The following is a 13,753-nucleotide window of genomic DNA, read 5'->3' as shown; positions in this document are numbered from 1 at the left end:
GACAGAAGAGACCAACAGCGCCTATTCACGGTGGCACAGATTAAATCAAATGTGGGCTTGAAAGATTCTTAGAGAAACGGTACATGCATCATATTTAATCTTGACCTTTCCAGCTCTGTGATGCACAGCACTTTCAACTCAATTAATCACAGGTAACAGGCAGACCATTAGAGAGGCATTTAGGTAGAGCTGAGGTCATTACAGAAAAATGGAAGTTAAAAACGATGACTAATATTCCTTTAATATTAGCTTTGATTATATAAAAAAGAAGATTGCAGAAAATTGGATCACTGTAATGAGAACACTGATCACCTGAAATAACATGAATTTCTGTGACAATGGGATCTAATCACAGGAACAGTTTGTGCTACTCGAACCTCACGGCAGAAATAAAATTGAGAGCTACACTTACCTTACGTGGTAGTCTGTTGCTGGTCTGAGATCTTTTAAATTGCATTCCAACTCCTCTCCACTGAAAGGAGACACATACATGAAGGTTACTGACCTTAATGGATGCCAGCAATAGAGTCGTGGTGTTCAAAGCTTTCATAAGAGATGTTATTGAGCACAACTGCTCAAGGGAAAAACTCTGATTGATTTTGTCTTGATAGATTTAAAGGTTTCCAGCGACCATTTTTTATTGCAGTGTGACTATATTTTGTTAGAGGACATTTAGGTACAACTCCAGAACTGCCCCATTCTTTTAGATTATGCGCTGTCAGTGTCTTTTTGAGTGTGGAGAACAACGAAAGGAAAACACTCAGAAGCGGGCTGGAACGGCGCTACCCGACCGAGAGGCCAAATTGAAAGGCGAAGCACAAAACCATTTTAAAACGCAGCACGAGTAGTGCGTCCCATTTAAATTGGAAATATTTCTGTTACATAAGCCTCTATGGAAACAGAAAATGATTTTAATATGCAAGTTAAAACCATGTTACACATCCACAGAGGTGCAGCGAAGGAAAAACTGATTTGTGCACAAAAACAAATTAGAAACTGTATTAACAAGGGTATTTTTTTTTTAAGAATACATTTAAGAATAATAATAATTTTTTTTAAAGAATACATTTATATTTTTATGAGGTTTGCTCTGCTATTTTTGTAAACTTTACTGTAAACTTCAAATCTTGACATGTTTGGATACAGTTTAAAGTCCTGATTTCTGTGATTTTGATTTAGCAACATACTCATATAAACAGATATATATTCATGAACTCAAAATATCACTTTACGATGACTTAAAAAACATTTGTTCAAGGTTATTTGATACATACAAAATACAAAAGAACAGCATATTTACTTAATAAAAGTATTAATATATATATATATATATATATATATATATATATATATGTGTGTGTGTGTGTGTGTGTGTGTGTGTGTGTGTGTGTGTATATATGCATATGTATATGTGTATGTGTATATATATATATATATATATATATATATATATATATGTGTGTGTGTGTGTGTGTGTGTGTGTGTGTTTGTATATGTATATATATATATATATATATATATATATATATATATATATATATATATATATATATATAGATATATATATATATATATATATATATATATATATATATATATATATATATATATATATATATATATATATATATATATATATATATATATATAGATAGATACATACATATATATATAGATATATATTGAACAGTAATATAATACAATATAAAATAGAGTAAGATTTCACCAACACCACTGCTCTCATATTTTAAGTCTGAAGCTTTGAGCTTTGAGTCATGCTTTGAGACTCATGCTTCAAAGCGGTGATGACAGGCTGTTAGGGGTCTGATTATCTTTCCTGTCTGCTCTCTGGATATTGAATCATACACGTCCTGATGGGAGAACAGGCTGCATCCGATGATTTTTTTTCTGGTCGATGGATGATATATGCTTGTCTAACTTGCTCCCTTGTGGTGAACACTGCTAATTTATATGAACATAAAGGCTTCTCAAGGATCCTGAGCGGACTACACAGCTCCCTCTGTGATTAGACTCCGGTCTATCTTACCTATAGATGATGCGGTACTGCCCGTTTCGACCCTTGTCTGAGAGCGTGACCTCGTAGCTGCAGGTTAAGGGGTGTCCGTTACTGTGCCTGTCTCTGTTGTGAAGGCCTGCTGGCGGAGCCCAGGTCAGTTGCGCTGTCCGGGCCTGGATGTTAAAAACCTGTTGATAAACGCAGAACAAATAGCATCAAGAATCTGAAACAATATTACTAACCGTTAACTTTTTAAAAACATTTTAAATATTCCATTTTGTATCTCAATTCATAATGAAGAACAAAAAGTGAACAACATTTCAAAAACAGTTCAGAAACTCAGCGTTTTTTTCAAAAGGAGCTTTCATATGTTGCTGCAAAGAGCTCCAGTAAACCAGCCAAACCCAATTTAAGACAAAAATTAAAAGGAGCAAGTCATTTTGAAGAGAGTTTGTGGGACTGTCATTTCATTATGAGGTTAGCATACAGCTAAAACCATTCATTTGCTAAACCTACCAGGATTAAAGACCTGCAGAAAAAAAGTAGCAGCCTACAAAGTAATATCGATCTTTAAACAAGAAAAAGCTATGTCCACCGTGTCAGGTAAGAAATGACTTTATATGTTTAATTATTTATGTTGTTTTTCTTCATTTTAAACCATAGACATGTTACCACAAGCTAATGCTAACTCACATCTGAGTTTAAAGTCTACAGTCTGCACAGCTTTATACCTCTGCAAGGCCAACTATTTGTGTGTCAAACTCAGAACTGAAGGTATAAATGGAAAGAGACAGAGCGGCTATAACTCCTCTGTTAACAGGTAATTCAATGCAACACTGTGTATGAGGGTATAACGCTGACACGAATGAGCTGCAGACGTCTCACACTAGCTTCAGTCAGGCAGAAGCAATCTAACGCCAGAACCAAACAGCTCTCAAACACAATCTATCCTGCAGGTGAAAGTATGTGCGTAGATAAGTTATGGTTGTTGCCTCTCGGATGTGCACAGCTAGCATTGCCTCTGGCAATTCTGAAGCTACAGCAATATGTTCTCAAAAAACGGCTGCCATCAGATCCAGCTTTCTCAGAAAGTCACTTTAACACTTTCACTGAATTGAAAAGCTGAGAGACTTTTGGTTAATGTAAACTCTTTTCTTGTGACTCCATAAAGTTCACATGAGTGTCTTGCCAAAACTTTGACACACAAATGAAATGTAGCATATGACCTTAGAAGCCCTTAGGGTAACATGTTTAGTCACAGTGCCACCTGCTGCCCTCTGCAAAAGTTACAAATTGTGTCATAAATATCATCTTGCTTTATATCTTTGGATCATGACTCAATCCTGAAATGTTGTATAGAAGTGGTAGAGAACTTGTGATGTTTGGAACATCAGATATATAAAGGAACTGGCCCAAGTCTGTAGTATTCAGAGAATTTCTGGTTTGTGGGAGAGCTACACCAGCTGAACTGAAGAAACTGAACCAGAAAGGCAGCTCCATTACAGGCTTTTGCAGAGATGAGGATGAGGGCAAATTGAAGTCCATTACTTCCAGCCCCACACAGCCCTTCAGAATCCCTCATCTTGAGACACATTAAGCCACAGACATTTTTCAGCCACCCTGCATCCATCATGGTATATTCCTTCTGTAGTCTTGCATTTTACATCACAATTTTCTTCCAGTAATGGAACTGCTTCTATTTTTTTTTTTTTTTTTTTTACATATATATAGAACACTAACATTTAAAAGTTTGGAGTCCGTGTGAATTTTTAATGTATGAAAGATGTATCTTAGACATTCATTTGATCGAAATAAAACAAAACAGTCCTATTTTTTACTTATTTTATATATTATACATTTTCAAATGTAATTTATTCTTGTGATGGCAAAGTTGAATTTTCAGCAGCCATTTTTCTAGTCACATGATCCTTCAGAGATCATTCTAATATGCTAATTTGCTGCTGAACAAACTACTCTTACGATTATCAATGTTGCAAACAGATGTGCTGCTGTGGAAACTGGGATACATTTGCCAAGATTCTTTAATAAATAGAAAACTAAAAACAAAAAAAACATTTACTTCAATTCTTGTCAAAGTGTAAAAGTCTTTTTTTACTGAAAATTTTGTTCAATTTAAAGTTTACTTGCTAAATAAATGTATTAATTTCTCAATATCTTTCTTTTTCTTTTCTTTTTTTTACAAAATGCATTGTAGAAAGTACTCAAATATTGATCAAATGTATAACATGGACAATGCATGTAGTTTTCAGACACAGACTGCCAGAAAGGGATACAGATGCCTGAATTTAATTTTTAAATCATTAAACATAATAAAAATATAATCTCTGTCTGTCTAGACTACCTGTTTGCAGTATTAACACACTGGTTTTCTTCTAAGCTGCCTTAATGTTACTAATATTATAATCATGTGGGATTAATACAAATGAGACCGCTATTCAAATATCACACACAAACAAATGCATGCAATTTAAAACAAAACAGAAAAGATGATTGATGAATATGGGCTAGTGTCACATATTAATTATTACTTATATATTGATTATCACAGATACTCCTGAAATAAACAACAGCAGGCTAATTGAACAAATGGGAAAAGAATGGAGAAAAACATATCAACCAGAAAACATTGTTTTGATGGAAATGTTCACCCAGTCACCCACTGCTTGACAGTGGACCATTAAAATATAATAAAACAAAATGCTGCCACTATGTGGCTGCAAAGGGAATAGTTTGGAATTGTAAACAAATCTGAAAAGACCACTGTGACTTTTACAAAATGTCCTCCTTATGACATATTAAATTAATCACTTTTTGTTGTTTTTATGTGCGCTTACATCTGCTGCCTGTACTTTCCTTCGGCCAATAGGACATCATGTTTATCTGATAACATTAACTATTAGTGTTTTCCACTTGTAAGATTTTTAACTCATATTCCAGACCCACCTGTGGTTTTTCCATTCCCGAGAGAACATCCTGAACTCTCTTTGCTTCTGAATCATGATCTGTAGGCAAGAGAAAGCGGAGAAGAGAAAGAAGAACAGAAAAACAAAAGGGTGTTATTCCATTATGAATCAGCAGGGGTCAGTTGTAAGTTAGAAACTGAACAAGGGCCTTCAAAGGGAAGTTCACCCAAAAATAAAGACTTTTGTGTCATCAAGTTGTTCTAAACCCAAATAACTTTCTCATTTTAAGGTGAACTATTCCTGTAACCAGTTGTACATTTTCCAAGCCATGGACTTCTCTGAAGATGAAACAGACAGATTTGCTGAGAAAACAGCAATGTGTTTGAAAAGTTTGCACAAGGCATTGGAAAACTTTCCAGAAGCGCAGAGGAGCCTGCAGACCCCACTGAATGAGCACTGGCACAGAGGACACACGAGGAGTCGGGAGCTTGTGCTTCTACATCTCAATATTGAATCATGTCTTTAACTCGTATGCAACTCTCATGCCAAGATGAAATCCACACATGGAAAAAATGCTCAAAAAACCTCACGTTCCCAAGGCCGGATTAGATCACTTAAGCTACCAGATCATCAGCGACAGACAGTCAGACAGAATACCTTTAAAACTTTACTGCCTCATGTGGTTATACACACACACACACACACACACACCCTTCTGAGTTTCCTTTTCCAGAGTGTCAGTATGAGTAGTTAAATCATAAAGAAAAGCATGTGTATAAATGGGCAGTTAACACTGATGGAGCCCTGCAGAGTGTCACTATTTCATCTAAAATCATTTTAAAGAGCCTTTTTTATGAGTTCGTTTATAAGTTAGGGTCCTAACACTTTTGAATTAGGGGTTTTCCATGAGCAAATTGTAAACTGTAATTGTAAATCAGTTGTTTATGATTACTGGATAAGGATTGAAAAAAACAAAAACTTACAGACCCTTTTTTTGTTTTTTGCACGAGCTACCAATTTTTAAAACTGACAGAATTAATAGATATTGTATACATTTCTTTGAGAAAATATTCCTTTGTCTAAGACAGTATTTAAATGTACAAATAAACAAAAATATCAGGTCAGTTATATTATATATATATATTATATATTTATATTTTATATTTTGTATTTATATATATATATATATATATATATATATATATATATATATATATATATATATATATATATATATATATATATATATATATATTATATATTTATATTTTATATATTGTATTTATATATATATATATATATATATATATATATATATATATATATATATATATATATATATAATTTTATTTAAGATAGAGAAGGACAGACTGATGTTTTTATGCTGGTTTGTGAATCTTTGCTGTAAATAAAAATACCTCAAGAGACAAATTCAGACAGGTTTACAGACACATTATTTGTCATCCACCCAAATACACTGCATGAGTATGATTGATGTGTGTATTTATTTCTTGAGTAGAGAGCACACTGGGAGTTCACAGTGCCTCTGAGCCTTCATGAGTCACAGCAACAGTGATGTCATACACAATCACCTTGACATGACCCCGGCCCGGGAGGTAGGCACAGGCTTCCCCAAGACCTCACTAATGCTTTGTGCACATGTGTGTGTGCATGTAAGTGGGTAAAATTGAGTTATTACTGACAAGTGATGAGTAATTGTGCAGATGTGGAAAAATATGAGGTCGCCTTCCTCTTGCATGGAAGATGGAGTCATTTTTGTACAGTCACAGTCTATATGCGAGAAAGGTGTTTTGTTGCTTTTAGTCCATGTGTTTTAGCTTTATGATCATCCATATATTAATACAGCAAACATATCCTTTACTACACTGTTTTTTGTTCAAACAAATGTCTTCTGAATGAGAATGTCCCCAATACAACCTGCAATTAACAAGCAAGTAGCAAATCATGGTGCATGGCTGTAACATACCGTAACTAAATTCAATAAAAAAAAATAAAAAATAAAAAGAGGAGAATGTTGAAGTCCTCTTAAAACTTCGTATTTTAAGAGGAAATATGTCAACACAGGAAAGAACATGGGTTCATTATGCAGTTTTCATAGAGCATTTAAGTCATCTCTGCAGGGTACTGACTACCTGTTCATCACCTCCACACTCAAACTAGTCATTAGGTTCACTTCCTGTGTGTCCATCCTCTCCTCTCCTTCCGCTCTGGGCCTCAGAGGGAGCCTCTTTCAGTTGTGCTCCTGCCAAGCTCAGCACTCGACTTTCAAAAGCTTTACGTCCGTTTCTCACGCATGCAATCTCCATAGGGAACTGTAGAGTCGAGGCGAGCTGCTCCCTCTCAGTCTCGCCCTCCTGCCACATTCTGAATAACTGCTGCTTCACAATATATAAATGAAAATAAACAGAGGAAGAGAAGATGATAGAAGAGGAAGAAAGAAACAAACATTTCTCATTTTAAAAGAAGTGCCGTCTTACTTTATTCTGCATAATAATATGAATAATTTAATTAGCTTCTTTCTAGTGTCTCTCTGGATATCTGGGGTGGAGAGGAGTTTCTGCCTTCAATTATAGGTTAAGGTCAAAGAAGGGAGAGCTGGGGGGTGAGAATTAGGAATGTGAAAAATGGACTAAGAGTAAGTGAATATAAAATGACAGAAAGGGAAGAAATGGTGAAATAGAAATGGGAAAATAAAATATTTGACCAAAGCCAACTGAGGAGAGGTGTGTTATTGCCTTTCTAAACAAATGCACTCAGCAATAGGGTTTTTTCATTTCAAGATGACAAACAACCCACTGCACATGCTCAGAAACAAACCAATGCACATGCTCAGAAACAAACCACTGCTCTCAACACACAAACAAAACAAAAACAAACAAAAAAACAAGACAAAACAAAACAACAACAAAAAAAACTCAGAAACAAGCCACTGCTCTTAACACACAAACAAAAAACAAAACAAAAAACAAAAACAAACTCAGAAACAAAGGACTGCTCTCAACACACAAACACAACCAAAACAAAAACAAAACAAAAAACACCCTCAGGAACCAACTATTGCTCTCAAAACACAAACACAAACAAGTCAGAAACAAAGCAAAACAAAACACACTACCTGAAACAAACAATACAACACAAAACAAAACAAAAAAGAAAAACTAAACTAAACAAATAACACCGGTAACAATATATATATATATATATATATATATATATATATATATATATATATATATATATATATATATATATATATATATATATATATGCTAACTACGCAATGCTAACCAGCCAACCCTTGAACTGTTGCTAACTAACATCCATAATAACCTAGCAACCATATACTATAGCAACATGCTAAAAACTGCTCACATAGTTAATAACCTGAAGGTCAGAGGTTATAAAGGTTATGACATGAGTCATATGTGAGAGCTCACACTTGACCCTACAACACTTTTTAAACCAACATGGAAACCTCTATCTGGATGTCAGGAAAGATTCTGACAGTGGTCTAGAGCTGCAGTGTGAGTGGAGTGTTTGGGTGTTTAGCTCTATTGAATGAGAGCGTGCGTGTGTATATAAGGAGGTGCTAGGTAAACATCCAAAACTGAATTTGCAGACTATCGGAAAAAAAGCCTCCAAGAACACCCACAGAGCTGCAGACGCCAAACGGTCAGGCCAGTAACTACACCCACATGTCTGTGATTGCGTTTGTGAATGTGTGTGAGCACTAGAGAACCGTAGAACTGTTACAAGGGCCTGAAAACAGCTCACATTCTCTAGCTAGCATCCTGAATACAGGTTGCAGATAGAGAAACTAGGCAGCCGCTATCAGGAGGGCCGATCAGTCAGACATAAACATGTTTCACAGTCCCCAATTCTGTTAGAGGGACCGCTTTGTTTGTTTGCTTTTAGATTAAAGCCTTGTGGATTTTTTTCATGCACTTCACCCTGAAAATAAAGGGTTCTTTTGTGGACTCATTCATCTTTGTGCAGAGGCATGCGCTCACTTCTGCCCCCATGTGGAGCGAGATTAAACAGCAAATTCTTGATTAGTGACTGCTGTTACACACACAGCCTCCAGGACCAGAGTTGTGCTGTGAATCCATACAAAAATGTGAAAAATGACAGAGCATTGGCTTAGTCACCCAAACGATCATTAGGATAAACTTACTGAGGTTGTAGCTATACTAACAGAACACAGTCATGATGACTACACTGCCTGGAAATCAAACTATATTTGGGGTTTTCTGTTTTTACACAATGCATTATGTGGAAAGAGAAATTGGTTTTCAGGCACCATAGGAAAGAGTCAATTTCCAGGTGATCAATTTTAAAAAATTAAATGAATCACACACATTTTTTCGGAAAAGGCAACTAATAACAGGTTAGTGAGGAAGGGAGGGTGTGTGGGAGGAAGAGCGAGAAAGAGCTGCAGGATTCCCAATCATTCTCATCTCCACATAGCACACATTCCATCTGCTCAACAGCTGGCTGTCTAATCCCGCTCTCACACAAACCTGTGCCTCCCTGAGAACCACTGCCCCAGCACACTCACACTGCTTCTCACACTCATGCACCAACACACAATTCACAGCCCCTCATGCACAGAAAATATCTATATTCTTGTCTGTCTATCTACCTACATAGTCTGCGAGGAGCTGCCTTCACATGTTTTTTAGAAACTTCCTACTTCCAACTTCTGAAGTTGCCATTACAAGTTTGTCGGGTTCAAGTGCTTTGCTGTCGGGAAGAACAAGAATCATGGTGGACATCCCTCTTATGGGTTCGTTCTTGCCTGTTTTTGAGGAGATCTAATTAAAGCTAAAATATATGGGAGATATTTAGTCAATCTCCAACAGGTTTTGATGTAGTTACACTGGTACACACATACACTTTTCACTGCACCAGATATCCAACTGATTTATGATTCCTTAATTTCAGTCAAATAAATGCTATTTTGGCTGGGTTTGAAGTACAAAAAATCATCAAATGGTTATGTACAGTATATACATAAAAATATATGACTGTAACTTCAGAAGAAATCAATGTAGATGTTGCGGGGGGGGGGGGGGGGGGGTAAAACTTTACAGTACTACAGATGTTTCTCTCTTCCTCAATGTTTAAGATTTATGGCTCGCCCAACTCAAAAACTCTGGTATCAAAATTATCTTAGTTTCCCAGTTGTAAATATGACCTGAGGGGCCATTTATGTCCAATTTCTGTATTTATGATAATGCCGATAGCATGTGAAGGCATTAAAAGTCTGTCTGCCTATCTACTTACATAGAGCATGGCTGTTTATCTGTATATCTGTCTGTCTAGATAGTCTGTCTATCAGCATTCATATGTGTCTGTCTGTTGTCTATATATCTTTATTTCTAGGAGAAAAAAAAAAAGATAATCAGTCTGCTTATCTACCTAGACAGAGTATGTCTGTCTGTCTGTCTGTCTAGGTAGGCTGTGTGTCTGTCTAATAATATGGATACCTGTCTTTCTAGATAGTGTGCCAATCTAGAGAGACAGTCCGTCAGTTTAACTACCTAGATAGACAGCCTGTCTGCCTGTCTATATTATGAGTCTTTTTGTGTATCAATCGGTCTAAAAAAATGAGAATGAGAGAATGTCGGTCTAAACAGTCTGTCAGTCTGTTTATCTAGCTGCATTTCAGTCTGTCTGCGTGTCTGTCAAAAGCACACCATACGAGTAAATTGACCTTGTTGATCACATATTTTAAACAGCAGCAGTGCACTGCCTCTTCTTCTCTGCATCATTTAGCACTAGACTAAACTGCTCAGCCTTCCTTGGAGAGGTTGAAATGAGGACATGAAGACCTTCGGTCAAACCCATCAGAGCAACAGCTCCATATGTTATCATTGCTCATTTGCCCTTTGATTTTATACAAAACGCATATGATTGATAGTGTGGGGATGTGTGTGTGTGTAAATGTTGAATAAATAATTGTTTGCTTTTGTTTCAGTATCAGAGAGCGCCAGCCCCCTCAGCAGAATGGATTCTTGTTTTCCCGCAAATGCCAAGCATCAGTCTCTCGCCTTTAGTGTGCTAGCTCCATGTCTCTAGCTATCTCCAGAGGGACTCTCAGTGGCATTCGCTCACAGCAGAGATGCATGGCCTCACTACTGCCAAGGGACAAAGGGATACGCCAGCGCTTCCTGGAAGGGAACTGGAAAGAATGGAAAAAGTTGGCAGAGGCTAGAAAGGAGGGATAGAGGGAAAAGGAGAGAGGAGGAGGCCGGAGGGAACGAGACTACTGAGATCTACAGAGAGACTGAACCTGGGAGACCTGCTCTGGATGTCTAGTGGCACATTCTCCACAGGCTCCAGTCTATTTTGGGGTTTACTTTGTACCTCCTTATTGAATCATTATTCCTACTTATATTCTAATTCCTTTAGTCGGTAGTTTGCACACATTTTACACTACATCTTAAAATCTTAAATACTTTTGCTCTTTTATAAATGTGCATCATGTGTAAGTAAAATGACCAACTGACCTTGAAACATGTAAGGAAGTTTTGGATCAGTTGACATACTGTAACTTTCTCTTTTCACTGCTGCATTGTCCTTTAATATTTTAGATTTGTTGAATGTCCATTAGAATACACATTTTCCAGTATCCAGCAAAAATAATTTTGGGATTTTATCTTTGTAAAGAAAAATGTATGTATGTAAGGAAAAAGGTAAAGAAAAATGAATACAATTACAAATATTTCTAACACATACAGGAAAAAAGATTTTGATCAGTGAAAATAAGCCAACTTTGCTATTCACATCTTCACTTTCCTATTTGTATTCACATACTGTATATATTATATCGCCAGAGTACATGCAGTAAAAAGTTTTGAGTTGATTGATACAATAGAACCGCAGTCATCTAAAGGCTTGTCTTCACATGCACATTTAGCAGAAACCACCACTAATAACCCTGGCACAGACAAACACTTCCACTGAAACAGACGCAGTTTGTACATTGTCTTACTGTAAGAGCTGTAAGAGGGACTTCTCAGAAAGACACACACACACACTTCAGTTTCTCAGCCCTTTCTTTGGCATCTTCTTAAAAAACAACCAACCCAGACTCATAAAAGAAGTGTTCTGCCATGCCAACTGTAAAAGATCAAATAAGCACCAGCAGATAATTGAAAGGTCGCGTTTAACTAGGTGGAGAGCTAGCATCCGGTTACCAGGTCTTATCTGCCCTTGACCTTCTCATATGATTTGGTTTCCCCAAGTTGCATCACCCATTGTTGCTCCATTGCATGCTGTCATCGAAGTGGCCTTGGGGCATAACCTTTCTCAGTGACTCATATGTTGTGAGAGTGAATGTGGGAAACTATTACCATTGTGGCAAAAAACTAAGTCAAGATTAAGGAACATCTGTTGCTTCTGGACTGTAATGACGGAGTGAAAGAACGTGGCTGGAGGAAATGCACAGCACCGAAGTGAAGCAGAAGTGAACATCTGTTTCTGCTTGAGTCCATGTAAACACAAGGAAAGCTGGAGATAGAAAGGAGTTAAGGTTAAAGTGCTGCAAGCCTGAGACCATGAGAAGGTTAATCTAGTGGCCAGTCTTGCTCTGCACATAGGCTTAGCCCAAGCCTAATCTAGTTAATGAGGGTGGAGCGGTAGAAAGCACAAATATCCTTGCAGCTTAAGAAAAGGAGCCCTGGGAAGTGGTTTCCTGTCTTATGTAACTGAGCTTTGTGAGCCGAGATGAGCGTGTTTGTGCTTATGGGGTGATCTGAGTGAAGACTGTACAGCCGAAGTGCTGAGAGAGGACGAGTGGAGTTGTTTTCACAGATCTGGTCGTGTCTGGTAGCCAGGCCTGGATCTTCAAGCTGCTATGCCAACAACAGTATTTACGACCGTTGGAATGTCTGCCCTTTTGTTGTTGGCCTCTTTCTCATTCCCTTCTTTTTTTCAGTCTTTAGAGTTTGATCACACTATTGCAACTTCCTGTCAGAAAGAAAAAAAAAACCTAAAACTTAACCTGATCTCCGGTGTGACCCGGGGAGCCAAGTAGTCTTTATGTCTGTATATGTGGTTGTGATGATTTATGCCTAGAAGCAAGGCTGCAGTGAGGCCCAGATGGCTGTAGACCTAAGTAAGTGACGCGAGCAAGAAGCCTCAAGTTTGTTTTCTATCCTTCATCAAGCATTCAGTCGATTCCACAGAGGAGAGCCACACGCTGCGGTCTATTAGACTCGACCCCAGAGCCCAGCTTCTTTTGACCTCCACAACACACATCCGGCTTGGCCTACACTGACTGCAAGGTTTTATTCCCTTTTATTTTCAACAACCAAACAACATGTTAGACCATTTGTCAGCTTTAAAGGGCCAGTTTACCAGAAAATGAAAATTGTCATCATTTACTGACTCTCATGTCATTCCAAGCCAGCATGACTTTTGTTTTCTGTGGAATACAAAAGAAGAATTATTCTGAAGAAAGTTAAACCCTTGTGTATACAATGTAAGTCAATGGAGTCAAAAACAAAATTGGAACTCATTGACTTGTATTGTATGGACTAAAAACAAAACATAAATCTAAGCATAGCACAGCAAAGCCCATTAAAAAAAATAAAAGAAATAAAAGAATAAAATCTGATCAGCATACAAACTTCCACTCATTGTCCCAATTTCTTTACCAGTTAATTCAATGCACCTTTTCATACATTTTGACTTCAAAATGTAATAAAAAAGCATAAAACCATAAAAAATATGTAATTTAACTGTAAATGTATAAAGTGTATACATATACAATAGCAGCCAAAGT

General features: G+C 36.9%; 1 protein-coding gene across 1 annotated transcript in view; it reads right to left on the bottom strand.

The window, feature by feature from the left end:
- The window catches only part of fndc3ba (fibronectin type III domain containing 3Ba), a 139,930-nt gene that overhangs the window by 31,023 nt on the left and 95,154 nt on the right, over positions 1-13,753 (bottom strand). The window contains exons 7-9 of the mRNA XM_052548244.1: positions 4,982-5,040; positions 2,048-2,205; positions 413-472 (exon numbers count right to left, since the gene is read on the bottom strand). Coding sequence (XP_052404204.1) covers positions 413-472; positions 2,048-2,205; positions 4,982-5,040 — 277 coding nt within the window. The remainder of the gene's footprint in view (positions 1-412; positions 473-2,047; positions 2,206-4,981; positions 5,041-13,753) is intronic.

Source organism: Carassius gibelio, chromosome B2 (assembly GCF_023724105.1).
Source record: "Carassius gibelio isolate Cgi1373 ecotype wild population from Czech Republic chromosome B2, carGib1.2-hapl.c, whole genome shotgun sequence".
Lineage (NCBI taxonomy): Eukaryota > Metazoa > Chordata > Actinopteri > Cypriniformes > Cyprinidae > Carassius > Carassius gibelio.
Note: the sequence above shows the minus strand (reverse complement) of the source record. Positions and strands in the feature narration are given on the sequence as shown.